Raw genomic sequence first — 15,830 nt, 5'->3', positions numbered from 1 at the left:
GCTCTGGACGCGCAGGCTTAGTGGCCATGGCTCAGAGGCCTAGCCGCTCCGTGGCATGTGGGATCTTCCCGGACCAGGGCATGAACCCGTGTCCCCGGCATTGGCAGGCGGACTCTCAACCACTGCGCCACCAGGGAAGCCCAGCAGGTGGATTTTTAACCACTGCACCACCAGGGAAGTCCCTCAGTAATGTTGAGGCGGGTAAAGTATGTCCCTGAAAAATATATTCAAGCAGTCAGCAAAAGATGAGATTTTGAAAACTGAGGAGTAAGTTAGACCAAGAGAAGAGAGGACATCATAGTCATAGAGACAAGGAACAGCAGATGCATACCACCTCCCCCACTGCATGTGTCCCTAATGCAGAATTCTGGGTTTACCTGAATTCACTTCTGGATACCTTTTTTTGAACCCTGAGAAATTCTCTAAGTGAATTAATTGCTTGTTGGGAATAGTTGCAGGAGAAGAGTGAGGTTGGAAAGCCAACAAAAGAGATAAAGTTAGGAAAGGAATAGAGATGTTTACAATTAATTCCTGTCTAGGAAGACAGGTGGCGGAAATTATATCTTGTGCTTCTGCCTGCCCTCCAGTGGCATCCCCAAGGAGGAAAGGGGCAAAGGTCAAGTCAGTTATGCTTCAGTGTCAAGATTACCAAGACTGAAGGAAGCTACACTAACCTGGAGATTGGAGAGGGATTTTAGAAGTCAAAGACAACTAACTTAAGGTTTTCTCTGTGCTTTTTCCATCTCAAGCACTGAAGTAGGTTACTGTGTCTCTGAGATCACAATGGGAATGATCAATGGAGTTTTTAAAAGAGAATTTTTGTGTCCAGAAAGAAAGGTTATTGTAGTACAGCTTAGTACTGAATTTATTGAAGCTATAAATTAAGAATCTCAGTTTTTACAAATGTTTAAGTTCAGTTTGCAAATCTTTTTTTTTTTTTATTTTAGAAATACAGTAATTGTCCAAAAAAACCCTCCAAAACAGAAAAACTATCAGGCCTCCTAAATTCCCATTGGCCTTTCCTTGTTTATCAGTGTCAGTGATAATCTTTGTAATTACATCTTCCATTGCTTCCACCATCCATCCTTTACTTCAGAGTAGAAGCAGCATTTGCCTCAAGGAAGCAGACTACAGATTTTGACTAAAATGCAAGTTCTCAGGAAATCAAGGGGATTAGAAAGTGGATGCACTGAATATTTACTTACTTTGTGGATCTTCTTCTTCTTCTTTTTTTTTGAGTTTGTCTTTCTTTACCAGAGTATAAAGCAGAAAACAGACACTTGCTTTTTCATTTATTTATATTTGTATAGAGAGTACTTAAAATAAAACCCACCAGATGACAGTCTTATCATTCTGCATTTATTTATTGTCTGGCTAACTTACAAAGACACAGATGTCTAGGGTAGGTCCTACCCCACCATATAAACTACCCTGATGACATAGGTACCAAAATGTGCATGTTTACATAATGCAGTGGTATGAAAAACATTTTCTTTCTTTACAGCCCCTGACTATAAATAGGGAAAAATTAATTTCATGCCAGAAAATTTTGGGCACTTTAACAGTCATCACATTTCTGCTACTAAAATAACAAAATTGGTATTACAAGTTAAACTATAAAGGCCTAACAGTTCTTACAAATATGCAAATAATCTGCTACTTAGACATAAAAAGTCAATTTCTTGCAAATCACCAAGTAAGGCACCACTGGATTAAACATTTTTCTTGGTTTTTACTAAATAAAATGCATATTGAAATAAATACTGAACACTGAATTTTAATACTGTAATACATTTCATTATAAAATATGTGAATATTAAGATACTGTATTGCATCTTGAATACATTTATCTGGAAATTTTATGGGGAAAAAACATATGTAAGCTCTGGTTTCAGGGAAGTAACTATTAATTTTTGTGATCTGCCATAGTTGACGATTTTAGCATAGAACCTCATTCAAACTTTGGGATGTGATTAGGTTTCTAACTTTCAAAGAAAGGGTGTACATGTATTAATGGAATATTCACTTAAAAAATACATTTTAAAACATCTCTATCCTGGATGAATAGCAACTTTGAGCTGTGACCCTGCTTCAAACTTAGGATGGTATCTGCAAAATTGGGATATATAAGGAAATTGGCCATACTTACTACACTTTACAAAATTCAGACCCATTTTCTTTGGGTCAGACTTTTCTCTGCCATATTTGCTAGGAAGGCCCAACTCCATCTTTTCTGAAGTGGGTCATTAGGCTTTATCATAGGGATTTTTACCAACTATTGATATCTGATCAAAGAATTCAAAATAAGATGCTGCTGCTATATTACCAAAATATTAGAGATTAAAAACTTTTTTTGAAAATACTTTGCCAAGCTTGTTACACCTTTATGTTTCTTGATTTTCTTTGGGTAAAGGCCCTCAAGTGAACGTATGAAAGACAAATTAATGGTGGTGGGCGGGGAACCCAAATTCTCTAATGTACTTAATAAGCCCAGGACTTTGGCAAGGAAAGTTATAAAAATACAACAGATTCAAATGGGCAACTTCATAAGTTATTAGACATCCCATTATTAGAACTCTAAGTTCTTTTGCTTTTATATAAATGAAACATTTATTCTATAAATAGGAATGCTTCTTTCAAATTTTTCTTTGGATTGATTTCTTGTTAGCATCTCCCAGTAATACATGAACAATTCACTGAAACCATAATACAAAGTTTAGGTAGATATACATATACATATATAGCTGTGAACTTTAAAAAAATAAGTAATGGTAAATTTTAAACATAATTAACCATATAAAACATCTAAATGGAAATCTTTTTTTCCAAGTGTATAGCTAGATTTAAAAGTCCCAGTAAAGTTTTGTAAACAAAACCATACAAAAAGGGCAAGGCTGGCTCATCCCTATGGTCCTCTGGGGGAGCTTTATTTGCATAGATCCAAGGCAAATGATTCTCCCAGAAAGATTCAAAACAAGTTCCCTCCAATTTCCTGCAGCAGTCTCTTTCTCTCAACCCCATAATCACCAGATTTAGATTTTTAGAGTTTTGTCCATCAACTCAAAACTGTCCCCTTCTTCCACATTTCTGATTTGCTACCTTTCCCTGACTTTCCCCACAACTATGGAGCCTATGAGCCTCCTGCCCTAAGGAGCACGCTGAGCTGGAGAGGAATGAAGCCACTTCCCATGCATAAGGCAGGAGGCCAACCGACAGATGAGCTCAAGGCAGCTGCTTCTAAGCCCCAGAGCCCCAACTGGCTTTCAGTTTCTCTCCAATGGCTTTATTCCACATGACTGTAAACCCTATTATATCAATTTCTGACCTTGGTACTGTGAAGCAACATCTGCATACAGATTTCCAGGGAAGAGGGAAATAAGGGAGAAAAATCTAAGGAAAGCTGTTTGCCAAACAAGGTGTTGGGTCCTAACTTTATTTTTAGTTACCTCTTGAATTGCTAAAGCTCATCTTGCTTTTTTGTTTTTTAAACAAGAGGTTTTTGCACTAGCCTCTATCTTCTGGACCTGTGCTGTCCAACATGGAAGCCACCAACCATGTGTGGCTATTGAGCATTTGCAATGTGACAAGTCTGAATGGAGATGTGTTCTAAGTGTAAAATACATACCAGATTTTGAAGACTTAGTACCAAAAAAAGAATATAAAATATCTCATTAAAATTGTTATATTGATTGCAGGTTGAAATGATATTTTGGATGTCGGTTAAATAAAATATATTAAAGTTAATTTCACCTATTTTCCTTTTTAATGTGGCTACTAGAAATTGTAAAATTGTATATGTGGCTCACACTATATTTCTATTGGACAGCTCTGTCCAGGACGGCCAAAGATTGGACAGCCTGTAACTGCAAACATTTCATATAAGCAACTTGCTTAGGTGGTCTGTGGTTCATGGAAACAGGAGGCCAAACATGCAAAAAAGGCATGGAAGCAAACAGCTCTCAGGGACCTTAATATCGTGATCTGTAGCAAAAAAGCAGTGAATGTTTGAATTTCATGGGTTGAAAGCTGGGACACAATTCATCGCTGCCTACTTGCCACAAAAGCCTATACTGATCCCCAAAGCAGCCAACAGGCTATAGCTGAAGCAAGCAATAGCTTTAAGAATATACACAATATAAAAAGCGAGGTGCATTTCTTTACTGCATACACACCCTGCACACATGCATTCCCACATCACCTCCCTTCTTCCCTATTGCCATCATGAAGGGGACAAGGGAAGACAAGAGAAGGAGGGTGTGCGACTTGGACAGCAACAGCAGAAGGAGCTCTTGGGCTTGGGTGGAGAAGAGCAGGCAAGGATCACCTCGGGATAGGAGGAAGGGGTGGGGCACCCCTTTCTCTTCGGTTGGATCCACCTTGATGAAAAAATAGACAAAATATAAATTTTGGTTAGAAAGCTTATGTTCTCACTGTAAAACTTAAGAATGGTTGCAAAAGAACCCACTACACGCCCCCCGCCATGATCAAGGCTGTAAATAACTTGCACATGTGCATGAGAGATGAGGGGAAGAAGCAAGTAAGGATCTGAACAAATTTTACTAGAGAAGGATGACCTACCACTGGCTACCAAGTACTTGTGCGAACTTAAAGTTTTTAAAAAGTCACTTTTTTTCTCTTCACGTAGTATGTGTGATTATACATTACATATAATATATATATTATAGATTGAGAAAATACGGATGAGAAAAACAAAACAAAAATTCACCAATGCTTTTACCACGCAGAGATAACCAATAACATTATATGTATATTTTCCATATATAAACAGTTCCCTTTTTCCTTCCAAAAACAGGATCATATATAGTCCATTTGAACATTTTTCAAAGTCATTACTCTTTACAAATATAATTGTTAATGACACATTGCATTCTATTATATAAGTATACTGTAGTTTATTTATCTAATCATTCCCCTTTTTTGGGGCATTTAGATATCTTCTAATTTCTAAACAATGCTTTTTTGATAGCAGCCATCCTAATAGGTGTAAAGTGGTAGTTTTATTTGTAGTTTTATTTGTGTTTTCCTAATGATTAGTGATGTTGAGCATCTTTTTATGTGCTTATTGGCAAGCTGTATATCTTATTTCAAGAAATATCTGTGCAGGTATTCAACCATTTTAAAAATTGGGTTGTTTTGTTGTTGTTGAATTGTAGGAATTCTTTATGTATTCCAGATATTAACCTTTTATCAGATATATGATTTGCAAATATTTTATCCCATTTCATGGGTTTTCTCTTCACTCTATTGATAGTGTTCTTTTAAAAACTATGCATATTCATGGGCTGTCAGCATGCCATAACTAGGTTTAAAATCCATTCACAATTAAAAAATTCATTTGTCCCATGCACATTTTGTTTTGAGGATCTAACAGGTGTTAGGCATGAAACCAGGTGCTCAGATGCTGTGAGTAGGTCTACCAGGGACTTGAGTCAATGGAGTAGGTCTGCTAAGGCCACAGTTCTGATACTCAGGTGGACTGGCATTGATGGATTCCTCAGCAGGCCACCACTTCCCTGACAGCAACCAAAGTAGCCCACTTAGGGATTCCTGAGTTAGAACAAATCTCTGAGCAAGGGGAGGAGTTAGAGGAAAACAGTAGCAGTTCATTACCTTGCCTCTTCCTGTTTTTATCCCAACCAAGTCTTTTCTTGGGCAGGGACCTGAGGAAAGACTCATCTGTGTGTAAATCAGCTATCTGTCATGGAGACTTGACTGTCAATTGACACACCACAAATGTTGAGCAAAACAAGGGCTGGCCTTGTGCAAAGCTGCAATTAGGAGGCACTGTTCAGGGCTGTCTGGGTGCCCTACCAGGTAGTGGGCCTGGAGGCTGAGGCAGGTACAGGAGCAGGATAAAACCACTCCATAGTACTTTTTTTGTGTTAGAGAGATGATCCATTATCATTATAAAATATTAAACATGCCCAATGCTAGAAATATTTTTTTAAAGCTACAAAAACATTTTTGGAGGGCTGTGGAAATTAATTTACCGATCTAAGAAATATTTTTAAATGCTGCTGTATTTCAAGCTCTGTGCCACTTTCAGAAGATGCAGTAGTGAGCAGGGCCTAGTTCCAGTTCTCAAGCTGTGGACAGTCATAAAGACAGGAAGTTGGGGGGAAGGAATGTGTTCAGCTATTAAATTAAAAATCTAGAGGGGCTGGGGAGGATGGCTCTGTTATTGACGTAAATATACAAATAGCACAGAGTGGGGTGGGGGAAGAGAACTCGAGGATGCTGTTCCCACGTGAAGACTTTTTCACCAAAAATTTCAACCACCAACTCTTGTATGATAATTTTATTACAGTTATACCTCTTTTATTAGGCATCATCTAGAATGCAGTATTCCACATAAATAAGTTTTTCTAGGAATTAAACTTGTCCTTTCAAGCAGCAATATTCTATTTACTTCTGGCATTTTTTTCAGGGAAATTTTTCTAAAATATTTTCTAATTCTTTGAATTCTTCAACAGAAGCACAAAGCACAATTCGTCTTGTTCTTAATAACCCAACAGAAACAACTGTATTGTCCAGTGCTGTGATACCTAGCAGAGCTCTGTGTTCCTAGCTCCTCCTTTAACCCAAGACTGCCACCTATCTCTTCTCCCCGAAGTCAGTGATTTTGCTTCTAACCAACCTTGACTTCAGCTGATATTAATCTGCTCTAAGGCTGGGAACCAACCAAGCAAAAATTAAGAACTGTGTGTTAAGAAAGAGTCATTAGGCTCAGAGTACATGAAGGAACTCTGCTGGGCAATGAGGACAAGACTAGGATCATGTGACAGTTCTTTGACATGCTCAAACACTTTTTCTCCACTCATTTCTGGCTTGGGAGTTTGGTCTGAAGCTAAGGCTGTTCCAAGATGGGGCCTCATCAGTGATATATGTATATTTCATGCTAATTCTTCCTTAGTTCTATACATTTATTGTTGTGAAATATCAGTTTTTCTATTTCCTCTTCTTGTTCACGTATTTCTTTTCAGTAGGGGAAAACTGATTCACTTCTTTATGGTAGCATTACATCTATAAGGAAAAAAACAATCTAAATGTCCAATAATGGTAAACTAAATTATTATATGCTGACTTGATGGAATTCTGTAGAATAAAAACCATGTGATAAAATAGGGAAGTGTTTACTCAGCAATGCTATATAAATCTCATCAGCAAAACCCATACTCTATAATTATTAAACTATATAAATTAATCAGAATTAGATGGATAAAAATTAGAAGACAACCTAGTAAAATGAAAATATCTGTTATGTTATGTAGAGAGATTATGGGTATACTTAAAATTTTCATGTAATGCTCTGTAAAGTTATGATTATATTTAAACGATCAAGGCAGTTACAGTGAGTTTTTGTTATAATTAGACATTCTGCCAGTCTCAAAACTAGTAGGAATAGAAGATGGCTCTAATTGTGCCATCTTAGGAAGATCAAAATGGGGAAAGATTGTCCAAACAAGCAAAATAATAAAATTTAACCTACTAGCAAACTCAAGGTATTTTGAGCTTGTAATGACACATTAAAATAATCATTTCTCATATGCATTCTGGATGTCTCCATTTTCCTCAGTGAGTGTAGAAAGGGAGTTTACTAGAGTTTATATGGTTCCAAATCCAGGAGTGATTTCTCTGAAATCGCCCGACTCCAGGCAAGAGACCTGGATTTCCTATACAACCCTCAGTTGTGTATAACCCAGGCTACTCAAGTATGAAGGCATCCAATTGCCCTCGTAGAAATACTCACTCCGGCTTTCATTTCTTGCCAATTTACTGGGATAACTTTTGGTTGTTGGTACATATGGCTCTGGAGGTGGCAAATCAGAAATCGGATGGAAGAAGAATCTGCTTTCCCACTCATCTGAGGGAGAGAAAGAAACAATATCTTCAGTAACAGACAATCTTCTCGGAAGACTTATGTAACGAAAGGCACAGAATGAAATACAGAGAGAATGGCAGAGATCGCTTCTGGTTTTATGTCTAGAAGTTTAGAGAAAAGCCGGAAGTGCTACAAATGTCACTGATTAGCACAGCGATAAAATATAGTGGTCTGCATATCAAACCAAAGACAGATCCAGGTGACTTTAACTAGAGTGACTAGGACCCAGCCAGTCCCTCTCAGGAGCTGGGGACTAAGGTTTGGGATGCCTTTCTTAATTATTCCTTCATCAGTGGAAGGAATAACTAGGACCCTCTGATAACAATGGCAGAGATAAGCTGCTCAATATCTGCAGGCCATTGGGCCTCTTACCCACCATGAACTGTTCAGAAAGGTAGGTATAAGGTTAGCTACAAAAATGGTTCTTTTCAGAATTCTGGAACCTCTGGAAAGTTAACCAAAATGAGACTCAAACAAGGAACAGAGAAAAATGATCTGCCTTTTTGGGGAGTGGAGGAAGGGGGATTAGTATTTTTCATTTGAAATCATGGTGGGCCCTAGAGTGCTTAGATTAGTGCTGTGCAGTATGATAACAATGAGGGTCACACAAACACGAAATGTTAATGCAAACATACAAACAGACACAAACACACCTGCCATTCAACTGCTGCCCTACTATAGCTTTTACATTTCCAAGGAGCCGGGACCACACCTCACCTTCACATGAAGAGTCTTGGAAGCCGTTTCTAATTGATGTTGATGGTGGAGGTGGGGGAGGCACCCCAGTGCCAGGCCTGTCGGGAGGAAGCGGAGGCCGGGGCCCACTTCTGGGACTGTCTGTTCCACTCCTGGATGGCAACTGAGGGGTGGCAGGCAGGGCCCGAGATGTGCTGCCATTTCTGTTCATTGGAGGAGGTGGTGGGAGAGGGCCTGGAGCAAAAGAAAAATGACATTTAGTGCTATACCTTACACTGTACATTACTATCATCATGGTCATCAACATGCAATTATTGAGTGCCTGCTGGATACATGCCCTTTTACTAGGGAATGTGGAGAAATGGTGGAGAGTTCCTAGGAGGTTTAGCCAAGAAATGATTAGGCGCATATAAGCACAGAAATGCACAAATGTACACACATACGTGGAACAAGTGCACATTGATAGCTAAATGGCTGTTTGGCTTTGAGTTGAGATTGGAGGTGATGCAGTTGACAATGGTAATCATTTGTTTATATTGACAACTGTATACTTTAAAAAACATTTAAAATTCCTTTTAAATAGCTGTTGAACTAATTACTGTGACATGTTACTTATTAAGTAAATGCTGTTTTAAAAATAAGATAGTTATGAACTTATTTTAGGTCTCCAGAGGGACTAAGTTCTTTAAATGCATAGTATTACCGCTAATTATACAAGCATGTTTCTGTGATGCATATGATCTGTTTCCAGGCAGAAGGGGGATCAGGAAACCAAACATCAGTTATCCCGAGAACAGTAGGAGTTCCTTCTTGGTTCTTCCTCTCTGGGGAGTCAGATTAACAGAGGGAGTGACAATCAGCTAATCGATGTGCATGGCTGTAAATGCTGGTGCAGTATCCTGACCCTGTGCAGGCTGGTTGTCCTGTGGAACTTGATTTCCTGTCTATGAAAGAACACCTTTCTCACTGCACTGTTGCCAGAAATACTTAGTCAAAAAGCAAATAAAAAGTATTATATAGTATTTGAAACCATGTTTTAAAAATGCAGTGGTGTGGTATAATCAGAAAATTTTAAGTTCTTAGTAAATAATTCAAAGTAAATTCTTCTTTTTGATAGTACAAAGGAACATATCTTGCTTTTCCCATCCTCCAAATGCAGAGGCTGTTTGGGTCATGAGTAAATTTTTAAAAAGAAAAAAAGAACTTGAGCATCTCTCATGCAAATCAAAATGGCCTTAGTAATTATTCCTGACCTTCAGTGGTGTGTTCCACTAGCAACATGCTGACATCTTTATGTAAACACAATGTCTTATGGTGCTATAAGTATAAATACGTCTTGTTAATTACAGATTCAGAATCCAACTAGAGGACCTTAAAGTGAATGACCCACCCAGATCTCTGATGGAGGTGGGAGGCATGCCCAGCCCTGGTTCGTCTCCCAAGGAGTCTTCAGTGCCTAATCTGGTAGGGTTTATTCATTGCCCCATCTACTTCTCACTGCTGGAGTCCTAGTTAGTATGAGTAGATTTACTGGGGGGAGAAGTGGCTCACACGCTGTGGGCTTAATGGCAGTGGTAGTACCACCACATAACTGTCACTGAATGCAAACTAGACTTCCAATACTATGGGGCCTGGTACTACGTAACCTGATCAACTTGATCTCTCTCTCTTTTAAAGTAACTGTTCATGTTCCTTACTCTCCAACCTTCCAGCCCTCTGCTCCAAACCTAGGCAAGCATAACAGAAAACAGATTTCTATTTCCTGTTGGCAGTATAATAATGAAAATGATCATTTGTTGAATGCTACTACATGGGGGGAAGTAAGATAACCACTATACACACTGGTCTCATTTAATTCTTACAACAGCCCCGAGGAGCATCAGGACAGCAGGTGAGGCCTCAGAGGTGTTGGAAGGTTAAAGAGCCCAAATCAGTACACTAATGAGTGGAAGAATAGGATTTGACTCCATTCTGTCAAATTCTAAAACACTCCCCTAACAATGAAGCCAAGCCACCTCTCAAAATATAGATGGCCCTTGATGACTTCTCATAGGTTCCTTATGGAAATGTAAATTGGTGGGAATTTTCTAGAGGCTAATTTGGCAATACCTATGAAATCCATAGTTTACTGTGTACATCCATTGTCCTAGGAATTCCATTCCTAGGACTTCATCCAAAAGAAATACACAGAGACGTGCACAAATATTTGGCTACAAGAATGTATCCCTGCATTATCTGCAATAGCAAAACTCTAGAAATGGCCCGTATGACCACGTGACTAATAAATAAGCCAAGGTACTTTTGTGGGATTTAATATTATGCAGCCATTGAAAGTCAGGTTGTAAAAGAAGAGTTAATCATGTCAGAAAATAATGAGCTAAATTAAATAAAAAGAAAATTAGCAAACAATATATGTAGTATGATACTAATTTTGCAAACATGTATATATATGCATTTAAAAAAGACTGAAAGGGTATATAAACAATGTTATATCTGGATGATGGTGGTGGCAGAATTATAGATGATTTTTATTTTCATTATACTTTTATGTATTTTGTACAATAAACAGGTATGACTTAATGTAATTGAAAGAAACAACAAATATATATCACTGCCTATCCTATTTGGGGGAATATTTAATCTGTTGATTAAATCATTTGGTAGAACCAAGCAAACAGCTCCTCAGCCATTTTGTGGGAAAATCCATACCTGTTAGATAAGAAGAAAATGATGCATTTCATTCATCTGACTACTTGTTCTTATTTGTTCATTGAAGCATACTTAATGAGCTGCCACAATGTCTAGACTGAATAGACTACCAACTTTTTATATTTGTAGCTGACTCTCCCTGGCAAAGTGGTTTGAAGGAGTGGTTTTCACTTTGCTACACATTACAGTCACCGGGGAGCTTCCAAATATCCTGATGCCCAGTTTGTAACCCAGACCAATGAAACCAGAAATCCTGGGGTAGGAACCCAGGCATGGTGGTTTTTAAAGCTCCCAGGTGATTCCAGTATGTGGTCAAGTTTGAGGACTATTTTAAAAAAGTGTTTATTAGGTTCCTGAGGTCAGGGGGTCAAAGGTCAGTTAGCTTCTCACAGAGCACAAAATGCCCCATTTCCAGACATCCTGTAGGTATGGTAAGGTTAAATTCCAAAACTAGATAGTTCTTCTGAATCCATCAATAACAAACAGAAAACAAACAAGCACCTATTAAAAGTAGGAGAGAGAGTACAGACTCCTCACACTTCATTTCACACTGTGCAGGTTCTCCCCTTAGATCCAGGTTTCCAGCCCTGGGTGGGGACACAGATGGGCTTCAGCAGGTCCTTCAATCCATGAAACAGCAGGCAATTTTGAGTTTATGCTTATGAGCATTTTTATGGAGAGAAGGCCTTATTATACCTTTATCTGATTCTCCAAGGGATCTATGTGTCAGAGATGTGAACAGACAGCAAAATGGACTCTAGTATGTGTCAAAACTTGACCGATGAAGAGAAGTACAGGGGAAGTGCATTCACTCTTAAATAACTGCCCTTCTTGTTGGAATAATGGGCCCTCCTGCAGGAGATGGGTATTTAGTTCCCAGTTAAGACAGCAGAAATTCCCTTTCAGGAGATGTCAGGTAGAGTGGTGAGATGGAAGGTGAGTGAGTGGCCTGTTCTTTATTAACTCGCTTGGGATCATTTCACTTCATTGGTTACTTAGTCTCCTCACTTCTGAAACGTGGACAGAAGTATGGGTCCCACTCTCTTCAGAGGTTATGTGAGGCCAAGAGGAAATCATATGGGTTATGTGTCACTTCCAAGGTCAAAGCAGCCCAAGAGTTCACTTAAGCTTTTGTTGAGCTCTCTTCGTGTGCAGTTGGTAGTGACTTCTGGGCTGGCTGGGTCACAGGGGCACAACTCACCGCGCTCTGGCCATACCTGATCTGCCCGGTGGGTCCCTCACTGGAGGAGGGGGTCTCTCGCCGGGCGGGGGAGGAAGAGGTCCCGACCGCCCAGGTGAAGGTAAGGGAGGCGCAGATGATGACGACGACGACGAGGACGACGAGAGGGACAGGTTCCGCTGTGGGAGCCTCGGGATTTCGTCGCCGCCGCCCCCGCCACCGGACCCTGGGGGCACTGGGGGAGGGCCCGGCCGGCTGGGGGGCGGGGGCGGGGCCTGCGCGGAGGGGGAAGGCCGCGGGGTGGAGGGCACCGGGGGCTTGCTGTTCTGAGGGGGAGGCGGAGGGACGGCCTCCCTGTGGATGGGGGGCCTGCTGCCCACTGGAGGGGGCGGAGGAGGGGGTTTGTCATCCAAGGCCCTGCTCGGGGTAGGGGGGAGGGGAGGCCGGTTGGAGAAGGGCGAGGAGGAGCCTGACGGGGTCTGGCGGGTGGAGCCTCCCCCGAAAGCAGCCCCTCGGTTTCCGGGGAGAGGGGGAGGAGTCGGCCCGGGGCTGGGCTGCCTGGGGGCCCCGGGCACTAGGGTGGACCCCCGGTTGTGCAGACTTGACTGAACGGGTCTTGGAGTATTAGGCACTGGAGGCGGAATGTTATCAGGCTTCGCGCCCACGTCGGGCCTCGGGGGAGGCATTCGGTTCCTCTGAGGTTCTGGAGGTCCGCTTCTGTGGCCTGGAGAAGGCACAGGGAACCTCCCTGGGCCACTTGGGGGCGAGAAAGGTTTGGCAGATGTCGGTCTTCCTCCTGGTGGCAAAATCGGGGGTCGGCTCCCTCCAGAATCTGAAGAACAGAAAAAAAAAAAATCAGAAAGTTAGGAACCTTAAAGGCAATCAGAGAACTAGAGTAAATTGCCAGCTACTGGAAGCCCTTTCCTAGATGCTGCAAACGACAGGTAACTATTACTTATATAAACTAGGTTTTGTGTGTCCTTCCTGGAAGCAGAGGGACAGATCACAGCTCTCTGTTTCTCTTCTACTCCCAGATTCCACAACCCATCAGCTTTCAAAGGGATTCTGGAGAGCTCTCTTGGCATTATGGATGGACAAGAACCAGGATGAGGTTGGTAAGAGTTCTGGAGACATCCGTTCATTACAAGAGGTCGAGAACAGGATGGCACTGGTACATGGGATTTCTGCTAATGATTTTCTTTTCTCGCCATCACTATCCCTGTCCCCCCACCCTGTACCTCTCAGGTTTGAAAAATAATGTAGCTTTCTTAGATGAAGAAATTAGTTATCCCAATATAAGTTTCTGTATGGGAGGGCTTACCTAGAACCTTTAAAGGTAAATTTCTAAGAGAGAATGGAAAAATATAGTGGAAGAGTTATGATTGAAATAAGAAACTGTCAAAGGAAAAAGAAACTGTCAAAGTTTAAAAGAGTTGACACCAGTGGATGGTCTTAATCTACCAACAAGTAGGCAACTATACAACGTTTTTCCCTACTAGGTCAACTTCCACTTTAATACTGACAGGACAGAACAACCCTACTATTAATACACAATTAATATTCAACTACTTTGGTTCAACAAAGGGAAGAGCTAAAGAGGAACCAAAGTTATGGAAAAACCCAAACCACCACCCCAGAGTCTCTTAGAACCTAAACTAATTCTTGTAAAATGCTTAGTCTGAAAAAACTTTACCCAGTTCAACTATGAGCTAATTAATATACCAAATATTAACCTGCTATACTATACGTCAGCCATTATTCTAGATGCTAGAGGCAGAGGAGTAAACAAAACAGAAAAGATCTGGCTCTCTTGTAGTTTATGTTCTTCTGGGGGAGATAAACAAAAAACCAGTAAACATAAATATTTTCAGATAGTTATAAGGACTAAAAAGAAACTAAAATAGGCTGATGAGATGAAGAATGCCCAGAGAGGCCAGGTTAGATGGGGGTGGCCCTTCTGAGGATGTGACATTTGAGCTAAGGCCCGCCATGGAGAGGAGGAAGAGAAGTGCTTCAGTCAGGGCCAGCAGGTGCAAAGACCCTGAGGTGGAAATGAGCTTCAGGTTAAAAAACCAAGGCTTTTATGTGTGTGGGGCACAGTGAGCATGGAGGAGAACCCTACGAAATGCAGCCTGAGTGGCTGGCAGGGGCCGGGTCATAGAGAGCCTTGTCGGCCAGAAGGCGTTCAGATTTTATCCAAGGCACGATGAGAGACATCTGGCTGGATTTATGAATAATGTGAACTCTAGAAAGAATTTTTTATTTTGACTTTAGCACTAGACATGAGCTATATTTTCCTTGACTGTGTGGTATAGTTCTATGTCACCAGCTTGTGATAAGTTTTACCTTCCAAATTTGGATTAAAGGTGCAGTTACTATCCACATATATGTTACAGGGATGGGACCCATTATGCAGATAGTATACTGTGCAAATACTGTAGCATTTTGTGTACTAACTTAAATTCCATCTTCATTTCATTGTTTTACTTCCAGTTGTCTTTTGCCTGAATTTCTTCACCTACTGTTAAAGTACTGAATGTATACATTTGTCAGTTGCCTCAAGTCCTTTCAGTGGGTTTTAAATAAACAAATTTAAATGCAGGCCTGGCAAGATAGAATCTCTCATATTCTTGAGTCTCCTTCTAGATGTTGACAATCCAAAACTAAAATAGCCAGGTAACCCTGAGGATTCAGTGACTTTATCTTCATATGAATGTGACAGTTTCACACTTTCCCAGTGGACATTTTAAAAGACCATGGAATTAGAAATAAAATTCTTCTAACACAGTAAACATTAAAAAGTAAAGTTTCATGGGGAAATTTCTTGAGCTTCTGTCATAGTCAGGGGAGAGCCTCACACACTCTGTAAGGTATTTTATTTAGGCATGACCAGGTTTAACTTCTTTCTGTGCCATCGTGTTCACAGACAATCCTGTAGGACTCATTTCCATGGCTTCCTGCAGAGAATACTTAGAATCACTAGTTCTAAAATGCCAAATGTCAGGCAAAACACCTTTTTAGGTTTTGTGAGATACGTAATTATATTTCATATGACATGCTCCATTGTGTATTTGAAAAGAGACCCACAAGTATTTACTACACTCAACAGGTGGGTCAGACTACCTCACAAAGAAAGCTGAATCTGCCAGGTCACCAGGCAGAGTTTCCAGGGGTGGCAAGTCCCATTTGCTCCTTCCTTTTCTTCCCACTCTAGCTTACCCTTTAGAAAAGTACAAAAAAGTACAAGTTACCCCAAGGACACTGGGCAAATATTTAACAGCTCGATGGAGCTGTCTGATCCTGATTTAAAAAGAAAAAAAAAAAAGATGCTAAATAGAGTCC

At 40.4% G+C, this 15,830-nt stretch overlaps 1 protein-coding gene across 3 annotated transcripts in view; it reads right to left on the bottom strand.

Annotated features, from left to right (window-relative positions):
• Nucleotides 1-892: 892 nt before the first annotated feature.
• The window catches only part of WIPF1 (WAS/WASL interacting protein family member 1), a 114,917-nt gene continuing 99,979 nt past the window's right edge, over nt 893-15,830 (bottom strand). For all 3 annotated transcript variants that reach the window (XM_060016558.1, XM_060016560.1, XM_060016559.1), the window contains exons 5-8: nt 12,526-13,320; nt 8,621-8,833; nt 7,772-7,885; nt 893-4,376 (exon numbers count right to left, since the gene is read on the bottom strand). In XM_060016558.1, the coding sequence (XP_059872541.1) occupies nt 4,321-4,376; nt 7,772-7,885; nt 8,621-8,833; nt 12,526-13,320 (1,178 nt within the window). In that variant the 3' untranslated portion in view covers nt 893-4,320. The remainder of the gene's footprint in view (nt 4,377-7,771; nt 7,886-8,620; nt 8,834-12,525; nt 13,321-15,830) is intronic.

This window comes from Delphinus delphis, chromosome 7 (assembly GCF_949987515.2).
Source record: "Delphinus delphis chromosome 7, mDelDel1.2, whole genome shotgun sequence".
Lineage (NCBI taxonomy): Eukaryota > Metazoa > Chordata > Mammalia > Artiodactyla > Delphinidae > Delphinus > Delphinus delphis.
This window is presented reverse-complemented; position numbering and strand designations above follow the sequence as displayed.